Raw genomic sequence first — 25,364 nt, forward strand, 5'->3', positions numbered from 1 at the left:
TAACGACTCATCATATTTGTGAAGAACAGATAACTACGCAATATAAGCCACCGATTCCCTGGACATTTTATTATAAACACTATACAATCCACTTGCCCGGCCAATAAAATTGCTCGGAGCATCGAAAATAATTGATGAAATTGTTTGGTGAACGTGAAACTGACCAAATATCGAACTATAAGTACACTGTCTCCATTTCACAGGACAATTTATATATACATTTGTATACTAAGACAACAAAACAATTTAGCGCTTTAATGATAATGATGTATGAACAGAGTAATGACAATAAACAGGAGAAGAGGGAAGGCTGAACGTATGTTTTTCTTGTTATCCCCGCTGCTTGCACACCGAATTCGAATTTCGCCGGGTAATAGAAGGAGAAGAGGTGAGAGCTTGGGCGAACCATCGCTTAACAAGCTAATGTGCTTTTAATGGTTCCGTTGGTTCCGTTTTTTGGCCCCGTCTAATTATGTCGCTTAGGGGGAGCGTCGACGAAGAAGACCAGCGGTGAAATACAAGTAAAATACACAAATAATTAAAATTAATTATCTTGCAATTAGTTTACGATTTACTCATTAAGCTAAAGGTCGAAACGTGGTGGATGTTAACGTGCATGGTGGTGGTGGACGGCGAAAGCAATCTTGCCCACGAAAGTATGCAGCGCTTTTGTTTGTTTGCCTTATTTATCTCACACTCACAATTACACACACTCGCACACACACAAATACACCAACAATGGAAGGATAATGGATATGACAATATAATTATGAAATTAGTGCTCTAACATTTCAATTGAGTTGTTTATTTGATTTATGTGGACTTGCACAAGCCAATGGTAAACGACGCACACTTAGCATTCATTCTAACATACGCAAGCACGCAAACTAATGGCATTATTACGCATACGGCATGTTGACTCTGACATTTATTCACAGCTGGAGTTGACCAAATACATGGGGAGCCTAGTTTTATTGACATTTAACTCACTCTCAGACCATCCAAGGCATGTTCCGGCATTGATTTATGTCTTCGCTCTTACAAGTTTTAAGTCGCTTTATTTGCATTTCTGCATTTTCTTTTTTTCTAATTTAAATATATTCTGCCCCCCACATCCAGCAGTTTGTTGCAAAGTACTTAACCGTCTGCTTATTATTAAAAGGCAAAGCTTAAGTGGCAAAGTCAAGTTAATTGAATTAACTTGGCCCAAGCCAGATGCGCGTGTTGCGTGAAAAAAAACGGCACAAGGAAAAAATAACAGAAGACGCAAACTTGAAATAGGATATATTAAAAATATTAAGAAATTAGTAATTTTGATTTTACATAACAACTTTTACAATATTTAAGAAAAAACAGTAACTACAGAAGACAATTCGCTTAAGGTTCATTAGTCAAACAAAAAACCAGCATTGAATATTTTATTTTGATACATTCTCTTCTTTTGAAAATTTATTTTCAAAACTTAAGGTCATATGCCCGCCGAAGTACCCAAAATTGGGTATTTTACAGCACTTAGCCAGGAGGTCACGCTCCGAGCAACACTAGTGTTGAGCATCCTTCGGTTCTAAGCCTTCGCCTCTAACCAATCTTGGCTATCAGTTTACGCGCCATGCTTCGTTAAGTGCATTTTGAATTTTTAATGTTGAGCGCTTTTCGCTGCGCAACTCGCAAGATGAAAGAGGACAAGTGAGCCGAGCCAGTTGGAAAGCGATTCAACGTCTCCCGCTGCCGCTTTCGTAGAGGACTTCCTGATTAATTCGCTTTATTAAAAAACCATACGCCAAGAAATGCGTAATACTTTTTAGCACTTCTCTGGGACCAGCAGCTGCTCTGCTCCATAGTAACAACAAACAGGGCAAAATAATCAACACAAATTACACAGTGCGCATAAATATTCCACGCTCTGGGAAAAAGGGTAAGGCGATTGGGGAGATGAGTTTTAGAAATGGTTCACTGCTGAGGGAGAAGCTATGTATATACCTCTGGCCAATTAATTTTTAATATACGCTAAGCATTGAAAAAAAGGGTTTCAAACAAAATTAAACACAAGTTTTTGATAATTTCTGCTGAGTTGTAAAACTTATAATACTTTTATCGTAATGACAAACACTGAATCTCTTAAAAACTGAGTGAGACCTAACCCTTTATTTAAATTAGTAAAAGACAATTTCCTTGAGTGAAAAAATAATTCAAAATATTATATATATTTCGGTTTTAGACTTTACCTAAAAAAATTAAATTAATAAATTATTTAATCTCATTTAACCTAAACAGCGGATACTTCTAAATTGGGAGTTATTTAATCAAAGAGGTATTATGAGTAATTCATATGTTGTTATAATTGTCTTTAATGATTACCACTTTCTACAATTTCAGATTTATATCTTTAAAATAATAAACTGATAGATATTAGAATAACATATTTTATTTTAAGATTGCGGTTTCTTGTTCATGATTTGCAAAAGTGACAACAGCAGTGTAAAGGATTTTAGAACAAGCCAAGGGGATTAATAAAAGGATTACGCAGCGGAAAATGCCAGCTGTGCTGTTTCGAGAGTTGGCAATGTTAATGCGGAGAGAATGTGGGTGTCGGTAGGACTTTGGCAAAGAATGCTACTGATGGTAGTTTGTACCAACACTCGACTTGGATAAGGATATGTGGACGGAGCCGGAATGTTGAGAGAGGCACTTGCAGCAAGCTAATTGCGATTCGGTCGCTGGCATCATTGGGCTTCTCAATGTGCCTTCCACAGACTGCAGTTCTCAGTTGAACGGACCATGTACTCTTATATACATGTTTGGTCATATTTTAAAAATAATCCATTCAATATCTTTTTTAATATTTCAAATTTATGGCACAGTCTCGAAAGCGGAGCAGAAATGGCAGTCAAAATAATAACAAGAAAAGAACATGAAGCTTGTATACTCTTACAGTCTGTAAGTCAACATAAAGGTTCCTAAACATACATTTAAGATCTTATTTAATACAATAAACTTTCACAATTTTTTACTAAAACATTAATTATTAAATCTAAAACAAAAATTTTATTTCTTTTCAATTATTTCTATGACAGCCTAGTTCGTGCCATTGAAATGAATCAATAGTCCGAGAACTTGGCGATTATTTTTGCGTAAACTCAAATAGAGAGATGGAGAGATCGACATACGGACTCGGACAAAGTGGCTCAGGTGTTGCTGATGCTGATGAAGACTTCAAAGAGTTGAAATGTCTTCTTGACTGGCTACAATCCTCGGACTTAAATTATAATACTCCCAGCAAGGGCATATTACTCCAGTGTTATATTGAGGAGCTTTTAGCTCTGTATTTTATTGGTTAAAGGAAGTGTGTTTTCCTGGCTGGCTCCATGCGAGGGGTGCTATTTAAATTCCGAAATGCAAAAAGCCTGCTTAATTACATACATTTTCATGACGAAGTGAAGGGTTAAACAACTCGTTTTTAATTTTTGAAAAGTAAAGAGTTGACAGGGTTCATTTGTATTGATTAAGCCGGAAGACTACAATAGCGGTAAATAACGCTTTACTACAGACGCTTATAGAATAAAAAAATAGACTAATTATACCTGTTAACTTTTAAGTTAGCTAAATGTTTCCCCTTTAAGGCAAATACATGTTTTTCCCTCAGGTGTTACTTTTTTATTGGTTTCAACCGTCTTGCCAAAATTATTTTCGATTCGTTAGGCCTAGTATAAAACCGTATGTCGCGCTGTTATTTCGGAATTGCGAATCGACCCACGCACTTCATAATCTCAGAGTATGAACGTCATATGTTAAATGGATACCCATTTAAACAATAACATTCGTCTCGGTGGCTCTGCGACTGCTTTCTTATATCGAGGCACAATTTTTTATGGATAATGACCCAGCTCTGATTTGCTTACAATTGACATAAACGACCATCAGATGAGTTATGCCAGGTCCAGGCGGGCTTATGTACACTCACTTATGCACGGGAACATGGCAATGCAGATAAGCCACACTCAATCAGTATAAAAGTATGCTAGGGGAAATCATTGGGGAGCCAGGAGGATCAGGAAAGGAAAGAGGAGCCGAGCCGGCGGCCGTTAATCAAGCAACCAACATCTGGGGGATATAGAACAAAGTCAGAGAAATTCTAAATTGGGACTTGCCCAACACGCACGCATTTAATTAAAGTAAAAGCTTTGCATTTTTACTTATTTTAGTCATTTCTTTGGTTTTGTTTTTTTTTCTGTTGGTGCGAAATGCAAAGCTGGCAAATAAAAATGTGACCGTCAAGGGATGCGATGTCTATCCAGTGCTGCAGTTGCACCGGGAAATAACTTGCAATTTATATGCGAGCTACTTTTTTTAATTTTTCCAAAGCAAAACGCTCAACCAGATATCTGTGTGTTTGAAAGAGGATGCATTTTTAGCTCATTTATTAGCTTCACAGCTCTGTGAGCAATTCCTGCGACTGCAAGAAAGGGGATGTTCATTCAATTCATTATGGCAGCATAAGGGGCTATAGCACTTATAAGCAGGGGTAAAACGAAAATTCATTTTCCCCTAACTGCGAACTTCTTTATAGGGGTGGATAATAGAATGTTTTTTTAGCACATTTAGTGTACTACATTTCAAAATACTTTTAGTTGTACAGCTAAATACTGTTATACTACTATACTTATTTAAAAAAAAAAGGAACTCAAAGTTTTCTTCCTATAAGGGAACAATAAGCTTACGAAAGTTCAAGTCTGTTATATTTATTTTATAGAACTGTACATCCAGTTCCTCGATATAAAGGTCTTATAAAATACTTGTATCCTGTTATATTTAATTTATAGAAATGTATATACCATTTTCCCGCTATAAAGGGCTTTAGCTTATGAAACTTTAGGACTATTCTATTCGATTTATACCATATCGATAAAGTTTTCTCGCTATAAAGGACTTATAAGCTCGTCGAACTTTAAGACTAAAGTTTTTCTTCTTCGGAGTTGTGCGAATATATGGGAGCAAAAGTTTTAGACAGAAAATGTAAGTCAGAAACTTTCGCATTTTATGGAAAATATAAAACATAGAATAAAAATTGTATCTACCTAGGGAGCATGTAAAAAACTTTTTCATATGTAATTTACATTAAATATTTACTAGGTCCTTCGTTATTTTATTTGAATAACTTTCAATATAAATTCACTCATTTCATTATTAATTCAAAATAAATATTTAATTTTCAAAAATATACTTATAGAGTCCGAAATTTATTCCATTGTCATTCGTTATGCAATAAATAATTTGAAAGCGACAACTCCTCATGTATAAAGAATTCTAATCAAATTCAATAAACAAAATAATGTCATAAGCATAATTAATGTCACTGAGCCAGATAGAAATAAAAAGTAAAAACTCCGATTTTCTTACAATTGAAAAAGACATATGTATACAAAGAGATGAAATCTTTTCAAAATCATCAGAATTCAAATTTACCCTGACTGAGAAATTTAAGATACCTGGAGTTCTAAGGGGAAAACTAAAACAAACTGCTCCCATAAATATACTTTCTTTTCGTGTAATTTATATCAGGTTTGGTGTAAGTTTTCAAATATAAAGTTTGGCAAAATAATGTTGAAGAGTATTAGTTTGAAGATTAATTTTAAAGAGTAATACATTTGAATGCAACTTCAAGTGTAACACTTTTGGTTCCTAATAATTCATGTTGCTTTAACTAGAGTTTCAAAATCACAAACCAAACAAAAATAAAATTGGACACATTTATTTAATATTAACCATTTTTTTCTTCACATTTATAAAGATTCTAACTACGCTAATGTTTTATTGATCAATTTTAATTTCTATAATCAAAAAACTAACAAAGCTATAACTCGACTTTGTGAATCTATATCTATATAAATCTGCAACTTCAAAAACCGCAACAACTGGAGTGCAAAGTTAATGGACCAGGAAGCCATAGACAAATGTTCAGCTCCCGGCATGATATGTGTGTATTTTTTTTAAAGTTTACCAATTTCCCTGGAAATATGGTTATTGGGATAAGGCCTGGCCAGATCGGACAGATGTGTTATAAATTTGTTAATCTTTTTGATTTGAAGATTTTGAAAAAAAATCGAAAACCTTTTTATAGTTTGTCACATGTATACTGGCCCCCTTAAGTGTACTTGCTTTCTTTATTGTAAAATGTAATATTTGATCAGAAAATTAACTTTCAGAAAGTAAATATTTTTAACTGAAGTATATTTTTATAATGAGGAAAATAATAAATATAATTTGTATATATGCATATAGGTATACACATAAGCAGAGGCATTACAAATTTTCGTAAAAAATCCCATTGATTATTATGATTGCCAAATAGTTATGTTACTGCCAAACACAAAAAGGTTTTAAATTTGTTAGTTACTTCAAAGTCTGTGTGCAATGTGTTAAAATTTTTAACCAGAGCCGCAAATAAATTAATATCAAAGGTGTTTATTACCATTATATAGTTTTCAAAATATGTAATGTTTTATCAAGAAAAATATTTAAAATGAAGTAATCTGAAGAAGTTCTGTAGGACCACCAAATACGCAACTTCTATAAAAACATAAGCAATGATAACTTAAGAAACGTAATATACAACGTTACTGATTACGTGAGATCAGAAAAATATATATATATTAATTTAATTATCATAGTCATGAGATAAAATGAGCTAAAAATTGATTTGCTCCGAATTAATATCTATAGTCAAGTCGGTCAAGATTTATGTAAAGACTGCGTTGAGTCTTGAATTTTTAATGTTATTCTGTAAAATAAGTTAGACATAGACAATTTAAAGCATTCCTATGATTGAAAACCAAAATTTAATTAAATGAATTTATAGCTGGCTTCACCTAAATAAAAAGTTTGAATCATAAATCGGGCAGGCAAAGGACGTAGCTGCTCTACGATAGCAGTATAATTTATATATAGTATAAGTAGCCAGAATCCTGTCCTAAGCCACATCAAAAATTAAAGCCGATGCGTTTTAATACAAATTTGTACCTCGCTTAGATCATTCACATGTTTATATGCCTTGTTTCAATATATTTTAGTAATTTATCTTAAAGAATATGTAATTTTAACAAAATATAGGTAGTCATCGCGTTAGTCATAAATGTTGTTAGTTTTAAATAGTTAAATGACAACTTAATAGTGCATTAGGTTTTGATTATTATTAGTATTATTACTTATTAATATCCATAAATTTTATTTAACCTATACAGTGAATGTAACACTATGAAATAGACAGACCCTCTTCGGCTATTATTATTTGCTATAGTATTAAAGCCTTCAAATAGTAGAAAAAAGTCGACGACTTTAATATGATTTTAGAGAACAGCTGTAAAATCTTTGCCCGGGTCCAATGACTCATAATTGGCGGCTAATTAGACTGGAGGGCAAAAGTATTTTATTTCCCCAGCACTTAATAGTGGAAGCAGATAACTTTTCTTAAAGCTTGTCACTGATAAAGGCAACAGCAGCAGCAAAGGGTAAGTTTTTCGCCAATTAACTTATAGGGCATTATATGATAAAAAGAAGGCACGCTAAATGGAATGGGAGTAAGACCCTGATTTTGGTGGAAACTAGCGACACAAAGTTGGCACTGTATTTGAAGCAAAGACAACAAGAGAGTACAATTTGGGTCAAGCCCAAGCGATAATAAGCCTCGCAGCTTACTCCCTAACTAGTATGAGAGTAGAATATGGTTAATACTCATTCGATCATCGGGTTAACTGCGCGAGATACTTGCACTTACTGCAGCATTTGATCTGCCCGGTTAATCAATCACTAAAGAATATAAAGCTTAACCGAAATTTTGTAACAAATGCAAAAGAAACTAATCAAATCGGAACTGTGGAATTGATTTTGGGCTAAAAGTATCTAACTCAACATTGGAAATAAATAGAGGCAAGAAAATGCATATCGTAGGACTTATGTATATGCAGTTTTGTGGGTCTTTCACATGTTATGTTTCTGAGTTTACATTTCAGGTCCGCCTACACACGATTTCGAACCCGTTGCTGGGCCATTAGCCACCACGAAAAAAAAGAACTTCTTTGAGCACAACTAGATTTTAACATTACCCTGACCACATACACATGTTACACATTCCACTGTTGAATTACTTTAATATCTAGCAAAGTAATTAACGACAAAAACTTACAATCGAATCGATTTTTTTATTCACACGCATGCACACACAGAGCGACGGGCAGCTTACACACGCGCGAGTTGTGTGCGTAAAACAAACAAAAAAACAACGGAAAACGCCGACAAAAACGACCGAAAGCCACCTTAAAAATGGGGCATTTGCAATATATTTACATTAACAGTTTAAGACACATACGACTATGGCGTTAACGCACACTTTAATCACATTTTGAATTAGCAAAACCAACGATTTTATCAGAATTTCGCGCAGCAAACGAAATTTTGCACCGACACCTACTGTTCATCTGGTTCACGGGTGAACTGATTCCGAGAACTACTATCAGGGATGCAACAAAGAGGAATAACAGCTGTGGCCGCTGGAAAACGAAACCAGGGCTGCAATATGCCACTTAACTTATTTAAAATTTTTAAACATTATTTCGTTAATTCTTATATGTAATTTAAACTCGTTATTTTATTGAAAATTACTTACAATATAATTTCGGTAGCAATATATATATTTAAACTTTTGGTTATAACGGATGCGTTTATTTTGTAAATAACATTATCCCTTTTTAATGATATTTATATTGGATAGTTTTTGCTCACGAGCTATAAATAAACAATCCAAGCAATCCACTTATGTTTGAAAACACAGTTTCGAATATTTTATATTCATTGGCCCGTTTATACAGATTGTTTTTGTTGGAGGATAAATCGATTTTTTTGATTTCTCGGTTCACTCATAATTAAGTGCTGCCTTCTTGCAGCAATCCCATTTAAACACAAGCGGCCATAATTAAACTGACCACAACTTCTAATGTCTTTAACAATTTACACATCCTTCATGTAACTAGTTTTTAATAAAACTTCAGATATCCACAGATAGGAATCGAGAAAGCAAACGCTGACAACTGAACTAAATTCCCTTATACGTAAAATGGACTCTAAAAACGGGGGTGACTTTGCCTCCAATTCCGACTCCGGCTTATTGACAATCCTCCTGCAGTTGACATGCGCACCTCCAGCTCTCCGGACTCGTTTGAAGCTGTTTTGCCGCCCAGACACGACATTTATTTAATAAAGTGACCATCGCCCTAACCGCATTGGATTTTAGAACATAAATCGAAGAACGTTTTTTAATATATAATTCATTTTATGATTTTAGGAGCCTGCCTGTCTCCCTACACTAACATTGCAAGTAAGTAATTTTGTGTTGATGTTTTGGTAAGCAGCAAAATGTCGTTCCAAAGAAAATAAAGATTTATAGAATAAAAAGTCCGTCGTCCTTGCATTAGTTATAAGTTGGCCTAGCGATATTCAATCATGATGTGGTTATATATATTGTCTATCGTGGGTATAGCCGAATCAGAAGGTTCGGGTTGAGCTCCGAGCTCAGACGCTGGCTCAGACTCCGACTCTTGAAGGGAAGCGGTACGACCTTTTTTGAATGTGAGATTGCTGACATTTTCCTTGACCGGGGGCTTCGGTTTCTTTCCAAACGCAAAACAACCGCTCTGCTTGGTCGCTACTGGGGACAAGTTGTCCTTGTTTTTGGTGCTAAAAAGTAAGAACAATAAAATGGTTAACGATATCAAATTTTAAAACTTTTTTTCTTAAATAACTTCAGGCTTGACTAAGAAAATAAACTAAAACAAGAAAGGAAGCACGCCGAAGTTTATATACCCTTGCAGATAGAACTTCTATGAATAGGAATCCATACAATATAAATTATATATATTTGTGATAAAAAACAATAACGTAACACCTGCTTTCATTTCATTCACCTATACATATTATATTTGCAGTTTTACATTCACAGATTTGCATTTTTCCTCCACATCTAACGATCGTTCGTATGGCACCTATGTGATATAGTCGTCCGTTTTTCATAATAAAATGGCTATATCTCAAATTTGATCCAATTCTATTGAAAACTGAAAAAGTTAAAATTTTTTTTGTAAAAATTTTTCGATCATTCCTATGGCAGCTATATGATATAGTCGTCCGATCCGGCCCGTTCCGACATATATACGAGTGAGAGTATATAGAATGCTAACTACAAAGTTTCATTCAGATAGCTTCAAAACTGAGAGACTAGTTTGCGTAGAAACGGACAGACGGACAGACGGATAGAAGGACAGACGGACAGACGGACATGGCTAGATCGACTCGACTGTTGATCCTGATCAAAAATATATATACTTTATATAGTCGGAGGTGCCTCCTTCACTGCGTTGCAAACTTCTGACTGAAATTATAATACCCTGCAAGGGTATAAATATAACTTGATTTTATAGACCCAGCTCTGAGCTAATAAATCATTTCTGTAGTTATAGAAATCCTTAGATGCTCTTGAAGACATTATCTAACTACTACCTTGCTGGCGAAATCTATTATAGGACACTTACAACGCCTTGAGGGCCTCTAGTTTCGGTATATTCCTGTTGTACGTTTTCCCACCACCCGACGCCTCCTGGGCTGCCAACTCCTCGGGATGAGCCTTCTTCTTGTGCGTGCGACAGTTTGAGCCATTGGCGAAGGTGCGATCACAAAAGTCGCATGAGTATGGTTTTAGTCCCGTGTGCAGGATGAGATGGTTTTTGAGAGCTTTGGCTCGCTTGAACTCCCTTCCGCAGTAGTCGCACTTGTGCTGCATTTGATCGGTGTGGACTAGCCGGTGTCGATTTAATGTGGGTCGCGAGTTTAGCTGCATGCCACACTCAGGGCATATATACTTGTGCGGGTCGTGCGTCTCCTTGTGGTGCTTCAGGCGGTTGGCTGACTTAAAGCATTTCTTACACACCTCACACTCGAAAGGGGCGTAATCCGTGTGCTTCAGCACGTGCTCCTTGAGGGCGCTCATCGAATGGAGGCCCACCCCGCATTGTTCACAAATCACTGGTCTCGGCCGTTCGTCTATATGCATGTACTGGGCATGTTGTGTGGCGGATGCGCTGCTGGCGAACTTTTTGTCGCAACTGTTGCAGCCATGCTGCTTTGGCTTGGGAACGGTCAGGGGCAAGTGGCGTTGACTGTGCCGCTCCAGCTGATGGTGGGTGCGAAACTTCTTGGAGCACTCCAAGCAGGTAAACAGGTCAGAGCCAGCTGATTCGGTCTTCCAGTGATCCTGGCGCATGTGCCTGTGCAGAGACCTGGCGGTAGCATACGTTCGCAAGCATCTGGTACACTGGTGATTTTTATCGGGATCTGGATTTTGATCGAAATCCACCTCACATTTTTTGGCGTCCTTTTGCTGTTGGGCCGAGGGGGAGCGAGCCAAATCCCCCTTAGAGGATGAACTATGCTCACTTAAGTCATATGCATCGCATAGTTGAACCATTACTGCATCTTCGTCGGCTTCATAGACTGGATCCTGATCGCATTCTGATGCCCCTGACTGTATCTCTTGTTCTGCGGTCTGGTCCTCATCCTCTTGTTCCCCTTCCGGTGTCAAGGGGTTTTCAAGCACTTCAAGGAGCTCCGGCTCCTCTGGCAGCAAACCAACTTGCGTGCCCAACTTGAGTTTCTCATCCACGTAGTGCACTTCCGTTCCTGGCGCCTCCTCCAGAAGACCGAATTTAGAGCGCAGCTCCTGGACATTTAGAGCCACCTCCTTACTAGATGCACTCTGCAAAATGCAGAAAAGCTTCTGCACGCGGGTAATGCGTTCTGAAAAGTTAACCAGCGAAGTGACAAGCGTAAGGCACTCACAACATATCATCTCCGGCAAATCCTCCCCACGTGTTATCTAGATATTAAGGAATATAACACTAATTATTTTCAAACTCTTACCATTATTGAATCACAGCGCCACATACATTAACCCAGAAGTACTTGCCAATCGCGGTGGCCAATGAAAGATCCCCAGAAGGTGCATCTCCGTCATGTTTGAGAAAAACATTCATGTTACCCTGGTCGTCATTGGCGCAGAGTCGACACCACAGTCGCCAGTCGCTGGTGGCATCCGTTGGAACCGGCTGCTCCACCAAATGGGCGGCGGCAGCCATCGCAGAGTTCACTAATTAATTATAAATAAACTTTCGTTCAGCGTAAACATATTGGACGCTAGCTGGGTCCGAACCAGAACTTGATTCGCTGGGTCCGAACTGGAACCAGTACTAAAGAACGTGGTGCTACCAGATCTAACGACTCCCAGTTCTTTATTTCTGCGTTCCTTTTTTCCCTTATTATCTTTGTAAGAACAAAGGTTGCACACAATTTTATAAATAAGAATTTGAATAATCGTAAAATTCCCTTAGTTGAAATTCGGCTAGACTTATTCTTTAGATATTGTCACATATTGCCAAAAAATGGATAGATTGGCATCTCTGCTATCGTAACGAACAGACCCATCTCCAACAAGGGTACAAAAACACAAGGCAAACGAAAAAGAGAACGCAACGCAACCTTGCAAGCCAATTCTGGAGGACACACAAATGGACACAGAAGAAGTAAAGCGAGGTCGTGGGCGCGGGCGCGGCACCAGGGCTCGTGGACGCGGTCGAGGAAGAGGTCGCGGACGTGGCAAGAAGATTGAAGACAGCAATGTTGCTGGGTCTGCTGCCGCTACCGGCTCCTCATCAACCCTGGCCACCAGCAACACAGACATACAAGAGGCACCAATGGATGCTGTTATGCTTGATTTGGACAAAGAGGGCGGTGATATAGAGTTGGTCAACTCACCACCTACAGCCGCAGGAGCAATGGGTGAAGACATCGCGCCTTCAGAGCCTCAGCAGATGTTACCGCCTCAGCAGATGCAGCAGGTTGCCCCGCCTGTGCACAGCAAGACAAGTACGCTAGATTTTCTCTTCAAAGGCGAACCATTATAAGTTAAAGTTGTCCCTCTTTATTTGCAGTTGACATGGAGGCGGATATTTCGCAGCTAGAAGCCCCAACATTCACTACATTGTCGCGTGGGCCACCAGAGCCAATGCTGCGCTTGAAGTGGAACCACAAGGTGAGCCTTATCGGCGAAAAGGTGCTCAATCCGATGATCCACTGTTGCGATCAGTGCGACAAGCCGATCCTCGTCTACGGTCGGATGATACCCTGCAAGCATGTTTTCTGCCTTAAGTGCGCCCGAGCCGATCCCATAAAGAACTGTCCCCGGTGCACGGACAAGGTAATACGCGTGGAGCAAAGTGGCCTGGGCACCGTTTTTATGTGCACTCATGGTGGCAGTAGGTATGGTAGCTCCGGTTGCCGACGGACTTACTTGTCACAAAGGGACCTACAGGCACATATTAACCACAGACATGTAGCGCCTCAGGTATCGCTTCAGCCACTGCCCCAGCTTGCTTCCATGACGGAACCTAAGCTGACGGATCTAGGCGGCGTGGGCCTGGAGTTGCACAAGCAGCGCAAGGCGAGTGGTAGCTATGGCTCCTAAACTAAGCTGTCCTGTCTATAAAACCGCTTGCCCTTGCAGCTCTCCGAGTCGTCTGTCCCCACATCAGCCACCGTTTCCCGCCCTCTGTCACGCCCTCCTGCCGTCCTTGGAGGCATCGGTACTATACCACCGCCAGGAACCGCCGCCACTCAAAGCGCTATCCATGGGCATTCTACGTTAACGCTGGCGAATCTGGCAAGGATTAACAACGCCAACGCCGTTGACTGCCACCAGGGAAAGGCCTCGTTACACCAGAGCCTAAAGAAGGGTCCGCCCCACCAATCCGAGTCTGTGGCAGACGCCTCATACTACAGCAGCGTTCTTGCTTCTTTTGGGAGCGGTTCAGGCCCTCCAGGCCTTCCTTCCGGTCAGCCTGCTCCTGGCAATTCAAACAATATCGTTTCTGTCGCTGGCGGCCCAAGTTTAGTTCAAGGAGGCTCCACTGAGATGGCAGTGGGCGGGTTAAGTGGGAACTGGCAGAAATCGCAATACTACAGGTGAGGGACAGATGTACGACCCAAGTACAGGGCAGGAGATTTTTACGCAGGCACGGCTTTTAATTAAGTGAACTACATTTGTACATGTACTTTAAGAGGAAAATAAAATGAATTAAATGGGGATTTATTATGCCCTAGATAAGTAGAACAATGAGTTTACTTAACATATGAATTATTATGCCCTAGATGAGTAGTACAATGCGTTTATTTAACATACAAATTACTTACAGATGAAAGCGAAATCAGATTTGTTTTCAATTCGTAATTTACAAAAAAAAATCTACTTCTGACATGAGACACATAATCAGTTTTGTAATTTTTGTTGCTCATTGCAATTTGGAAAGTCTATATTTATTCGTGTCTGAATTTTTTAAATCACAGATTTGACGTTTTCTGAAATTTCAATGAGTAGTTAATTCAGCATTCGCTCTTCTTGTGGGTATAGATATTATTGAATTTTTAGCCAGAGACCAAGCAAAGAACAAGGTACATATTAAAAACAATTTATATATTTAAATCCTTTTTTGTCAAATTGTCATCAATGATGGAACTGTTTCTAGTATTTATTTAACAGCTCTGCGAGCCTGGACCGTAGTTAATTTATTTAATAATTATAGTATATTTTGGTATATTTTATCACTTTAGTCCTGGTCACACTGTCAGGAAAATACAAAGTAAACATTCTGAATAGGAATGTTAAATAAATTCAAGTTCGTTTAGATATTTGCATCAACTCAACGTACTCGAAATCTATGTCAGAGGCTTAGGTCGTCTGGGCAAAGAAGCCCGTTAAGCAATTCGCTACACTTTATCGTCGGCACGTCTAGGAGGCAGATGCTGTTGTATCATTGGCCGCCGCTTGTTCAGAAGTGAAAGTTTGCAAACAGAAAAATGCTAAAAATTGTGCTAATCAGTGGCAAGCGAAAATGTGGAAAGGATTACTTATCCGAGAGATTACAAAAGCGGTAAGAATAGCACCAATCAAATTTGATTTGGTCTATGAAATGCAAAACAAGCTTACTATGCAGGGTGTTATATGTATGTACATATGTATATTTACCCGACAGTTTGCAACGCAGTGTAGTCTGGTGTAGTCATTTCCGGGATTATAGCTATAAGTTATAACTTTTTATCTCTCATCCAATTATTTATCCATATGGATCGAAATTCAAGATATGTTACTATTAATCTATTTTATAGATTAGCGGGCCGATCGCAAATCGTTCGAATCTCAGAACCCATTAAGTCAGAGTGGGCCCGAAAGCTTAATCTAAACCTTGGTGAGTTACTGAGCGATGGACCTTATAAAGAAAAGTACCGTCGTGACATGATAGAATGGAGTGATGAGGTCCGCGCCAAGGATTACGGCTATTTCTGTAGACTAGCCATGGAAGATGCCCTCGCCCACCAGGACACTCCCTATGTGTTGGTCAGCGATGTCAGACGTAAGAACGATATCAAGTGGTTCCGCGAAACTTTCAGCCAGGACAATGTTCTGACTATTCGCCTCACTTCCCGCCCAGAAACACGATGTGCCCGGGGTTGGATATTTACTGCAGGCATTGACGATGTGTCATCAGAGTGTGATCTAGATGATTTTGATGGGTTTGACTTTATAATTCCCAACGACGATAATCTTGATGCGGAGGCAATTGATCACTTGCTAGACAAACTGGAACTGAAGTATAAATAGTATACATGTATTCTCGTTAAATAGTTAGTTTCTTTTTACAGAGAATAAAGTAAACCTACAATGTGCTCCAATAAGATGATTTAGTCCTTTAAAGAAACATGATGTGGATCTTTACTGTTCAATGTTAGCTGCAATTTTGTAGAGTAGTTTGAGAGTGTATCAAGGGGGAATATGTCATCTGCATAAGTCAGTAGTATTATGTCGACTGTTGTTTTTGGGCTTTGTCTATATTCAGGGATGACATGCAAGTAAATGTTATATAAGAAGGGGCCTAAAAGTGAACCTTGTGGGTCCCCCGCTGTTATATTTCTCCTTATGGAGTTTTCGTTATTTGGACTTGTTACGTGATACGTTCTATATGTTAGGCAATTATGTGTTATTTATCCAGACAGTGTCGGAGGCTTTTTCAAAATCGAGGGCACATGCTATTGTTCCTTTTTTTTATGGATGTTGTAATAAATGAAATACTTTGCTCTGAGAAAAGCGTTGCTGACAGATATACCTTCCCTAAAGACAAATTGGCCTACATTTAGAATATTGTTTACTTCAAGATGATTCTTTATGTGCTTTATTAAAACTTTTTCGAAGAGCATTCCTGTGGCTGGGAGAATGGCTATTGGTCGATAACTTTTAAGGCAGTTATTCGTGTTCGGCTTTTTAAATTGGTTTTTCCGTTTTCCACTCTAGGAAAATACGAGCAGTTTATACAGTGGTTGAATATTTTACATACATATGTATGCTATTACTGGCATGTTTGACCATTTTAATAAGAAATATCTGGTTCCAGCAGCTCGAAGTACCCTGGCCAGAAAATTGGATTTCTTTTCATTGTTCTGCCGTGCCAAAATTTTATATCCGTGGGCACGTAGCGGCTCTTTCAGCTCCCCGGCTGTTTCCATTATTTTTGAATACCTGCGTTACCGAGCGATCGTTCGCCCGCACACTAGATATGCAAAAACATCGATGTTCACGGACATCGATGTTTTCGATGTTTAAAAAAAAAAACATCGAGTGAAACATCGATGTTAAAAAAAAAATAATTGGAATTTAACAATATGACAACAACAACAATATTTTATTAGAGATCTGAGATTTCAGGAGTATCATTAGAGGTATTGAAATGGGAATTCTTGTTAAGAAATAGAAGCTTGTCAACAGCTTCTGGAGACAGCCTTGTCCTGCGGTCGCTAATAGTTTGTCCAGCCTTGCTGAACACTCTTTCAGCTTCGCAGGACGAGGCTTGTATACACAAGTATTTGGCTGCTACCAATTTTAATGAGCAGTCATCAGTACTCATCTATAAAAAAATAGTTATTTAGCATTTTTCGCATAATACTTTTAATTTCTTACCTCCCAATATTTTAGTGGGTCTCCATTTTCTCCAAGGTTTTCCTTTTCAATGTGCTGCCTTAGTGCTATTATCGCATCCGCACGGCTTGACTGCACCTTTTCATTAGTTTTGTTTTTTAAAAATGTGAACTTGCGTGGTTCTTGTTCTGAGGTTGGTGTTGGTTGACGTCGTGGATGGATGGACATTGCGAACACCGATTCTTGCTCCAACGCTTTGGCTGCGAGATCTGCATTTGAAGACTTAAGAAAGGCGTCCTTTTTGAAGCGGGGGTCGATTAGAGTTGCGATCCGAGGTGCTGTTCGGTTTTCAAAGTTGTCTAACCTATCAACTAAACGTTGCTTTATATAGTCATGTACTAATTTCCCTTCAAGCGTGCTTGTATTGAATTGATTCATTTTATGATGTATCTCTGTAATAACTGGAATGATTAGCGATACGGAAACATTTTTGCTAGTTGAGATCGATAGTGTGGCTTCATGAAAAGGTTGCAGCATATCGGTTAGCTCATTTAAAACTTCGCGTTCGTCTTCAGTAATCGGCGCCGGTGCATTTCGCAGTTTTACCAAAGTTAACGTAACATATTCGTTCAGTTTTAACAACCTTTTTATCATTTCATAAGCGCTGTTCCATCTTGTTGGTACTTCCTGTATTCATGTAAGCGGCTCTCCAGTTGTCTGTGTTTCTTTTAACTTTGCAGCGGCTATAGTGCTTTGTTTAAATTATGTAACTATTACCTAGCACTTACAGACAATTTGAATAACAACATCCATTTTCAAAACATCTTGAACCAGTAGGTTTATACTATGTGCCAAGCAGGGCAAATGTTTGAATTGTAAAATCTCGCACGCTTTCTTCATCGTGCTATCATTGTCCGTTGTGACTGAAACTACCTTTGATAACAAACGCCACTGAGCCAACACCACTTTAATTGAATCCGCAACATTTTGTGCGTTGTGATTCGTAGGCGTTATCGAAGGAGCTGTCGACAACACTGCAGAGTTCAACTTAAAATTCTCGTCTACGAAATGGCAAGTTATAGTAATATAACCATCGTTTCGTGAAGATGTCCAAAGATCCGTTGTTAAACTAACGTAGTTTACCTTATCCAAAACGGCACGCACTTTGCACTGTAGCTGATCATATTCCCGGGGGAACACTACATCACGGAAATATGATCGGCTTGGCAATTTATAGCGGGGGACTGCTTCTTGCATGAGTTCCACAAAACCTGAATCTTGCACGCAACTGAAAGGGCGCACGTCTTTGATAATCATGTTTATGTCTTTCTGATCAAGTATCTTTTTAATTGCTGAGTCATTGCCATAGAACGGCTCCTTGTTTAAAAAGGTTGCCATCGTTTTAGGCATTTCTCCCCTTTCAGTGCTCAAGCGGCTTTCATGCATGCGCTTGAGATGGTCAAGCAGGTTTGTGGTATTGCCACCGGTCTTCAGCCATTTACCGCAGTAGTTGCAAATGCCATGTTTGTTGTCGGTACTTTTTTTAAAGTGGTCCCATACAATCGGACGCTCTCTTTTCCGCTTTGCCTCCGTCTCCAACTCTAAAGATTTTGACGATCCCGCTCCTATTAAACAAATAAATAAATAAAGTATGCTAGTTAATTATATGTTGTACTGAATATTTTATCAATAACATAATAAAACAAGGTCTTGACGCCATTTTTTTGCGACATGACTTAATTTTGCACCAAATTTATAAATGCACGTGTTTATGTGTGTAAGTAAATTTGCAGCTTGGACTGCAAATGATTAAAAACTTACTTTTCAGGTAGTTGTCCATCCTGCATCCATCCACATCAACCAACACCACGACTAGAAACCCTACATTAAATTAGATATTTAGTTAATTATATAAAAACAATTAAAAACCTTTCTTACTTACAATTTATTTGTTTGCGGCCGCCAAGCCAAGAGTTAAGTGAAAAAAACATCGATGTTTCTGCACCTCTACCGCACACCGTCTGGCTGCGCTTTTACCCTTCGGCCCACGCACAATGTTCCGAGCGGCTCCCCCGAAAAAAGAAAGAGCCGCGGGAACTTAAAACCGCACTGCGTTCCCGGATGGGAATAAGTTTTAGTTTTCATAATCCATTTATTTTTTTCATGCTTCCATTATTTAGGAAAGTAAGAACAGTTACTGTAATTACTACCATGTTTAAGTATTTCAGTAAGAAGTTACTAGTTCCAACAGGACCCATGGATTTTTCTGTTATTTAGTAAACGAGTTTTACCTTTTTTTAGTGAGATTTGTATTGCATGATAGTCAGATGGATAATCTTTTAGTACTATACAACCTTTTTGTAAGTTGTTAGTTAAAGCTGCTATTGTGGAAGTTATGAAAAGATCTATGGATGAGTCTTCTCTTTTATTCGGACGAGTTGGTTCATTTGGCGGACAAATGTTAAGTTCAGGAATATTGCTTATCCAGTTAAATAAAATTTTCCCTGCACTATATATGTGTTTATTAGAGAAGCTTGGTTTGTTATATTTACAGAGTGAGTGAAGTATTTACATATGTACATGGGGGGGGCTTATATTATTGGTACATTAGGCCATCTCTTGGATTTAGTGATCTATTTTTCCTATAGTAAAAAATTAAATTTTTATTTTCGTTATAGATATTTTTTGTTTTTAAATCTTCTAAATGATTTAATGTTAACAGTTTAATAGGGTAGTCATAAAGTATTTCTGTTTGTTCAATGCTATGTTTGTTATAAAATGTTCTACAATTTTGAAGGCTTGTTCGTCAATTTTTGTTGTTTTTGTTCGTTTATATATTTGTTTGTTTGGTACAATGTTTCTGTAGTTGTTGTCAATAGCTTTCCTGAGTAAGATTCTTTCGTATCGTCTAAGTTTTTCCATTTGGTGGGATTTAATACTCATCCATGCTGTGTGTCCGTACAGAAAGATTGGTTGGATTAGTTTTCGGTATGTTAGTATTTTAATCTGCTCTAGTTTTTTGTTTTTGTTATTGTTCGTTAAGAATATGTGTTGAATGTTTTTTGCTCTTTTTTTGCTTTGTTTAATGTGTTATCTATATGTGATTTAAAATTTAATTTTTCGTCATATGTGACTCCTAAATATTTTAATTCTTTGTTGAATTTGATTGGAATATTATTGTATATGTAAAGTTTGGGTTTGTAGTGTCTTGAATTTTTGTATAGATTACTAATTTTTGGCAGCTGGTGCATTTTTCACTATTTTTTTTATTTTAACTGCCATCTTGTAAAATAATTTGATAGCTTGTCTAAGTATTGATTAAGTCCACTTCTAGACTCGCGGTGTGGCCACCAGAGCCGAGAAGTAGTATGTCGTCTGCGTATGTTAGCTGAATTATGTCGACTGTTGTTTGCGGATTTTGTGTATACTTGGGTAGATCATGAAGATAAATGTTATACAAAATTGGTCCTAGGAGTGATCCTTGCGGTACTCCTGCTGTTATATTTCTTACAATGGAATTTTCTTGAGTTGGGCTTGAGACATGAAATGTTCTATTTGTAAGGTAACTATGAGTAATTTTTAGTAGGTTTTGGTTAAAATTTAACAGTTTCATTTTATATATTAGTGCATTTGTCCAGACTGTATCAAATGCTTTTTCAAAGTCAAGGGCACACGCTGCTGTGCCTCTTTTCTTATGGATGTTTTGATAAATGAAACTGTTAGCTTTATGAAAGGCATTATTTACTGAGATGTTCTCTCTGAAGCCAAATTGGCCTTTATTTAGAACATTATATTCTCGAAGATGTTTTTTTATGTGTTTTATTAGCACCTTTTCAAATAACATTCCTATGGCAAAGAGTATAGTGATAGGTCTATAGCTTTTAAGGTAATGTGGGTTTGTCTTTGATTTTTGTATTGGGATTATTTTCCCGTGCTTCCATTGTTTGGGAAAGTACGAGCAGTTTATGCAATGGTTGAAAATTTTGCATAATTCTGGAATTACTGGCATGTTTAAATATTTTAGCAAGAAATTACTAGTTCCGTCTGGTCCCATCGTCTTCTTGTTTTTTTATTTTTTATCATTTCAAGTACTTATTCTGGGTTTGTGAAACCTAGTTCTTCTGCTGCTTGCCAATTCCCTTCTGCTGTTTGTATGTCATTAAATGTTGTTATTTTAGTTTCATTTGTGTTTAATTGTTCTTCTTCTGTTTGTACTGTTGTTCTGTGCGTTCTTAGTTCTGTGTTTGCTAAAGTCATGTTGTCGTTTTGTTTGTGAATTTGCTCGAAGTACCATGCTAGGGCATTTATTTTTCCAAAGTCAGAGGTGAGAATGTTCGAGTTGGTTTCAAAGTCTATTTGTGTTTTTTCAGTGTTGTTTAAAATTATGTTTGACTGTAACTGTTCTTTTGCGGCTATGCCTGGGTTTATGATGTGAAGTGTTCTATGGCTTAGTCTGCATACATTGATTTTTTCTAGCCTTGTTCTTATAATCCTAAGTTCCGTCTCTTCTATCATTATGTTTATTTGGTAGTCTATTTCTTGGATTGCTTGTTTAATAGAAGATTTTTGATTTTCAGTCATTGTCATGGTTTTGTTGGTCAATATCATTTTTATTTAGGTTCGTGTGGTTTGGTGTTGGGTTTATGTTTTGTAGGATCGTTCTGTTCCAAGCTACTGAGTCTATTCGATTAAATTTGTGAATTATTTTTGGATCGTTTTACCTATTTTTAATGAGATCTGTATTGCATGATGGTCAGATGGATAGTCTTTTAACACTGTACAGCCATTTTGTATGTTGCTAGTTAAAGCTGCTATTGTGGTAGTTATGAAAAGATCTATGAATGAGTCTATTTTTTTATTTGGATGAGTTGGTTCATTTGGCGGACAAATGGTGAGCTCAGGAATATTTGTTATCCAGTCAAATAAAACTTTTCCTGCACTATTGAAGTGTTGACTAGAGAAACTTGGTTTGTTCCATGTCGGATGTTTCGCATTTAGATCACAGCCTATGATTATTTTATTTACCTGGGGTACTTTTTAGAGTGTATTGTATATTTTGTCTAAGTCTTCAGTTTGTAGTTTGTCCTGTGGTCTGTTGTAAAGTGTTGCTACAATAATATATTTTCTATGTTCTTTTGAGTTTTTTTGGGTCAATTGTATGGCTTTGGCTTCAACTGATTTCGCTTGCGTTAAATTTATCCTGTTGTATTTTATGTTGTTTTTTTTGGCAGATGGCCACTTGGTTAAGTTTTGTGTTTATTTCTGTTGTTGTGTTTTGTCTTATTAGTCTGTAGTTTGTTAGCATGGGTGGGTTATTTTCGTTGAGATGATGTTCTGCTAGGAGCATTATATCGGGTTTGTGTTTGGCTAAGAATTGATTGAGTTCAGCTCTTTTTCTGAGCTGTCTCATACTATTTACATTGAGGAAAATGCATTTTAATTTCATTACTTATTTTGGACCATATTGAAAATGAAATCGAGTATTATTCGATTTTTATCATCTTCGTTGTTTGCATTTGGATAGTTCGTTAAAGTTTTTTGCATAATTTTTATGCACGTAACGAGATCTTTCCCGTAGGTCTTAATAGTGTCATTGTTTATTGTGTCTATTGTAATTTGAGGTGAACTGTCGAGTTGTTTATTTTGTGGGTTTGTAATGGTCTGTTCGGTATTTTGAAAAAGTGAAGAGAAGGTTTTGTTCGGGACTACTCTATTGAATTGTGAATTTTTGTAATTTGCTGTTTTACTTTGAGTTCGTTTTGAACTCTTTTTTGCGCAATTTTTTTAACTAGACTTATTCTAATAGGACATATTTTAGCATTTGCTGTGTGTTCCCCTTACAATTTACACACTGAGGCTTTGTAGTTTGTGTTTCAGTATTACTATCAGGCTTTTTTAGATCACAGTTTCCGGGGCCGTGAGGTTTAAGGCATTTAATGCACCTGTAGGGCATATTGCAGTTGCTGGCTACATGCGAGAATCTTTGGCATCTTTTGCATTGTTTAATGTGGTTTGGGTGTGGCTCATAGCCTTCTACGGTTACCTTACAATTTAGGAGATATTTTATTTTGAAGATATTTTTAATAATTGGGGATTTTTTTATTGTAACCTGCCAGCATTTTTCTTTATAAATGTTTATCGAGATTATTTCTAATTCTGGTATGATTTCGTTAATAGCTGCCTTGATTTCATCTTTATCGAATATTTCAGGAGGGATTTTCTTAATGATAATATTGTGCGACTCTAGTTGTTTTGGCGTATATGTAAAGAATATGAAATTTTCTTTTGAAAATAGAGTTTTTGCCTGATTAAAGTTTTCAATTTTATAGACTTTAATGAGAATTATGTTCTTATTTACTATGTTTACTGTCTAACATTATAGATTACTATTACCGGTAAATTGTTCACGGTTTCTTCTGATTCGGCTGCTGCTGTTGTTGTCTTCTGTGCAGATGGCTTTGTTGTTATCTTCGTTGGTTTGTTGTTGCTTGTTGTCATTCCAGGTTGGTTTTGGGGCCGGAAATTCACTAGTATCGTGCTCGGCTAATGGCTGGTAGTAGTTTGTTTTGTTGATGTTTTTATCAGTATTGTCCTTATTGTTGTATTTGTTCTTTTCATTGTTGCTAAGGATTTGATTTTTTAGAGATAAATTTCTTTCCGATTTTCTTCATCAATTGTTTTTAGTCTGCGAAGCTCCTCCACCAAGATTTTAAATGGCTCTTTGGTTCCACCTTCATCCCGATTTTCTTCTTCATCACTGCTGGTAGGGTCGTAGTCGAACTCACTGTTGTCTTCTGATGATATCTGATAACGACGTTTATTGTTTTGGGTATCGATTTCCATTTCATGGATTTGATCAGAGTTTGTTGGGTCATTGTCAGGTATTTAAGATCGCTTTTTGGCATTTGATTCCATATTTTTTATTTCGAGTACTTGTTTTATTTCATTTGATTGAACTGTTGCTATAGGTTTTTTTCTGTTTTGTTTCTGCTGTTGTTTTATCTTTGTTATGTTGTTGCTGTTGCTGCTGTTGCTGTTGCTGCTGCTGTTTTAGTTGCTGTTGTAACTGCTGTTGTTGTTTTAGCCAATATGTGGTTGCTGTTGTTGTAGCTGTTGTTGTTGTGGTTGCTGTTGTTGTTTTTATCAGTATATTCATTATCATTTTCGGATTTTTTGAGATCACAATTTCCTGGGTCATGAGGCTTAAGGCATTTAATGCATCTATAAGGCATATTACAATTACTGGTTATAAATCATGTATATTCCTGATACATTTATTCCTGAACATTTATTCATAAATTTGATAGGGGTTATTTCATTAAAATTGTTAAAATTCAGGACAATATTAATTACAACAAAATGTGTAATATATATGCAGATTTATTAACCCAGAACGGCATTTTGTTCAAAAATTCTACTTTAATTTATAGATTAAATAAGAGTAAGGTTCTTGAAAATTTCGTTTCTTTGGTAAAACTTGTGGCCCTGAAAAGGGCCTTTAAGACAATTATTCGTGTTCGGTTTTTATACAGAGGTTAAATATTTTACATATGTGTGCAAGTAAAGGCATGTTTGACCATTTTATTAAGAAATATATGGTTCCAGCAGCTCGAAGTACCCAGGCCCGAAAATGGGGGATTTCTTTTCGTTGTTTTGCCGTGCCAAAATTTTAGGTCCGTGGGCACGTAGCGGCTCTTTTAGCTCCCCGGCTGTTTCCATTATTTTTGGATAGCTCGGTTAAAAAATAGCTGCGATACCGAGCGATCGTTCGCCCGCACACCGTCTGGCTGCGTTTTTACCCTTCGGCCCACGCACAATGTTCCGAGCGGCTCCCCCGAAAAAAGAAAGAGCCGCGGGAACTTAAAACCGCACTGCGTTCCCGGATGGGAATAAGTTTTAGTTTTCATAATCCATTTATTTTTTTCTTGCTTCCATTATTTAGGAAAGTAAGAACAGTTACTGTAATTACTACCATGTTTAAGTATTTCAGTAAGAAGTTACTAGTTCCAACAGGACCCATGGATTTTTCTGTTATTTAGTAAACGAGTTTTACCTTTTTTTAGTGAGATTTGTATTGCATGATAGTCAGATGGATAATCTTTTAGTACTATACAACCTTTTTGTAAGTTGTTAGTTAAAGCTGCTATTGTGGAAGTTATGAAAAGATCTATGGATGAGTCTTCTCTTTTATTCGGACGAGTTGGTTCATTTGGCGGACAAATGTTAAGTTCAGGAATATTGCTTATCCAGTTAAATAAAATTTTCCCTGCACTATATATGTGTTTATTAGAGAAGCTTGGTTTGT

At 37.3% G+C, this 25,364-nt stretch overlaps 6 protein-coding genes across 15 annotated transcripts in view; 2 read left to right on the forward strand and 4 right to left on the reverse strand.

The window, feature by feature from the left end:
• Lar (tyrosine-protein phosphatase Lar) overlaps positions 1-9,248 on the reverse strand; it is a 110,999-nt gene extending 101,751 nt beyond the window's left edge. For 3 of the 10 annotated variants that reach the window (XM_086837377.1, XM_086837369.1, XM_086837365.1), the window contains exon 1: positions 8,180-8,505. The gene's annotated coding sequence lies outside the window, so the exon portion shown is untranslated. Of the gene's footprint in view, positions 1-8,179 lie in introns of all 10 variants that reach the window. The other 7 variants (XM_086837376.1, XM_086837370.1, XM_086837367.1 and 4 more) reach the window with 4 other exon arrangements.
• Positions 9,249-9,297: 49 nt separating this feature from the next.
• LOC110181328 (zinc finger protein weckle) lies at positions 9,298-12,362 on the reverse strand. Its single transcript, XM_086837380.1, has 3 exons — positions 11,988-12,362; positions 10,578-11,917; positions 9,298-9,726 (listed from the first exon to the last, which is right to left on the reverse strand). The coding sequence occupies exons 1-3, from the start codon at positions 12,174-12,176 to the stop codon at positions 9,477-9,479; spliced, it is 1,779 nt and encodes a 592-aa protein (XP_086693506.1). The 5' UTR covers positions 12,177-12,362; the 3' UTR covers positions 9,298-9,476.
• Positions 12,363-12,511: 149 nt separating this feature from the next.
• On the forward strand, positions 12,512-14,203 carry Hakai (E3 ubiquitin-protein ligase Hakai). Its single transcript, XM_020949045.2, has 3 exons — positions 12,512-12,963; positions 13,029-13,537; positions 13,601-14,203. The coding sequence occupies exons 1-3, from the start codon at positions 12,606-12,608 to the stop codon at positions 14,060-14,062; spliced, it is 1,329 nt and encodes a 442-aa protein (XP_020804704.2). The 5' UTR covers positions 12,512-12,605; the 3' UTR covers positions 14,063-14,203.
• A 413-nt stretch (positions 14,204-14,616) lies between these two features.
• Pmvk (Phosphomevalonate kinase) lies at positions 14,617-15,825 on the forward strand. The gene is made up of 2 exons (XM_020949046.2): positions 14,617-15,023; positions 15,259-15,825. Exons 1-2 carry the CDS (start codon positions 14,950-14,952, stop codon positions 15,749-15,751), a joined length of 567 nt encoding a protein of 188 aa, XP_020804705.2. The 5' UTR covers positions 14,617-14,949; the 3' UTR covers positions 15,752-15,825.
• Positions 15,826-16,829: 1,004 nt separating this feature from the next.
• On the reverse strand, positions 16,830-17,287 carry LOC147643029 (E3 SUMO-protein ligase ZBED1-like). The gene is made up of 2 exons (XM_086837402.1): positions 17,102-17,287; positions 16,830-17,048 (listed from the first exon to the last, which is right to left on the reverse strand). The coding sequence occupies exons 1-2, from the start codon at positions 17,285-17,287 to the stop codon at positions 16,830-16,832; spliced, it is 405 nt and encodes a 134-aa protein (XP_086693528.1).
• A 6,135-nt stretch (positions 17,288-23,422) lies between these two features.
• LOC147643030 (uncharacterized) lies at positions 23,423-23,944 on the reverse strand (the record flags this gene model as incomplete). The annotated part of the gene is made up of 2 exons (XM_086837403.1): positions 23,423-23,527; positions 23,762-23,944. Coding segments are annotated over 2 exons (288 nt in total), but the record flags the coding sequence as incomplete, so codon positions are not given.
• Positions 23,945-25,364: the final 1,420 nt, after the last annotated feature.

Source organism: Drosophila serrata, unplaced genomic scaffold (genome assembly GCF_035046125.1).
Source record: "Drosophila serrata isolate PLE 108 unplaced genomic scaffold, ASM3504612v1 contig_302, whole genome shotgun sequence".
Classification (NCBI taxonomy): domain Eukaryota; kingdom Metazoa; phylum Arthropoda; class Insecta; order Diptera; family Drosophilidae; genus Drosophila; species Drosophila serrata.

What these genes read in the sequence shown, in the direction of transcription:
- LOC110181328 (XM_086837380.1), bottom strand. Translation starts at nt 12,176, where the DNA reads ATGGCTGCCGCCGCCCATTTGGTGGAGCAGCCGGTTCCAACGGATGCC. An exon ending in GCAAGTACTTCTGGGTTAAT is followed by an intron (nt 11,918 to 11,987) that starts GTATGTGGCGCT and finishes CTTAATATCTAG; the next exon opens with ATAACACGTGGGGAGGATTT. An exon ending in CTAGAGGCCCTCAAGGCGTT is followed by an intron (nt 9,727 to 10,577) that starts GTAAGTGTCCTA and finishes CTTACTTTTTAG; the next exon opens with CACCAAAAACAAGGACAACT.
- Hakai (XM_020949045.2), top strand. Translation starts at nt 12,606, where the DNA reads ATGGACACAGAAGAAGTAAAGCGAGGTCGTGGGCGCGGGCGCGGCACC. An exon ending in GCCTGTGCACAGCAAGACAA is followed by an intron (nt 12,964 to 13,028) that starts GTACGCTAGATT and finishes CTTTATTTGCAG; the next exon opens with TTGACATGGAGGCGGATATT. An exon ending in AGTTGCACAAGCAGCGCAAG is followed by an intron (nt 13,538 to 13,600) that starts GCGAGTGGTAGC and finishes TTGCCCTTGCAG; the next exon opens with CTCTCCGAGTCGTCTGTCCC.
- Pmvk (XM_020949046.2), top strand. Translation starts at nt 14,950, where the DNA reads ATGCTAAAAATTGTGCTAATCAGTGGCAAGCGAAAATGTGGAAAGGAT. An exon ending in TCCGAGAGATTACAAAAGCG is followed by an intron (nt 15,024 to 15,258) that starts GTAAGAATAGCA and finishes TCTATTTTATAG; the next exon opens with ATTAGCGGGCCGATCGCAAA.
- LOC147643029 (XM_086837402.1), bottom strand. Translation starts at nt 17,287, where the DNA reads ATGTCCATCCATCCACGACGTCAACCAACACCAACCTCAGAACAAGAA. An exon ending in ACCCACTAAAATATTGGGAG is followed by an intron (nt 17,049 to 17,101) that starts GTAAGAAATTAA and finishes ATTTTTTTATAG; the next exon opens with ATGAGTACTGATGACTGCTC.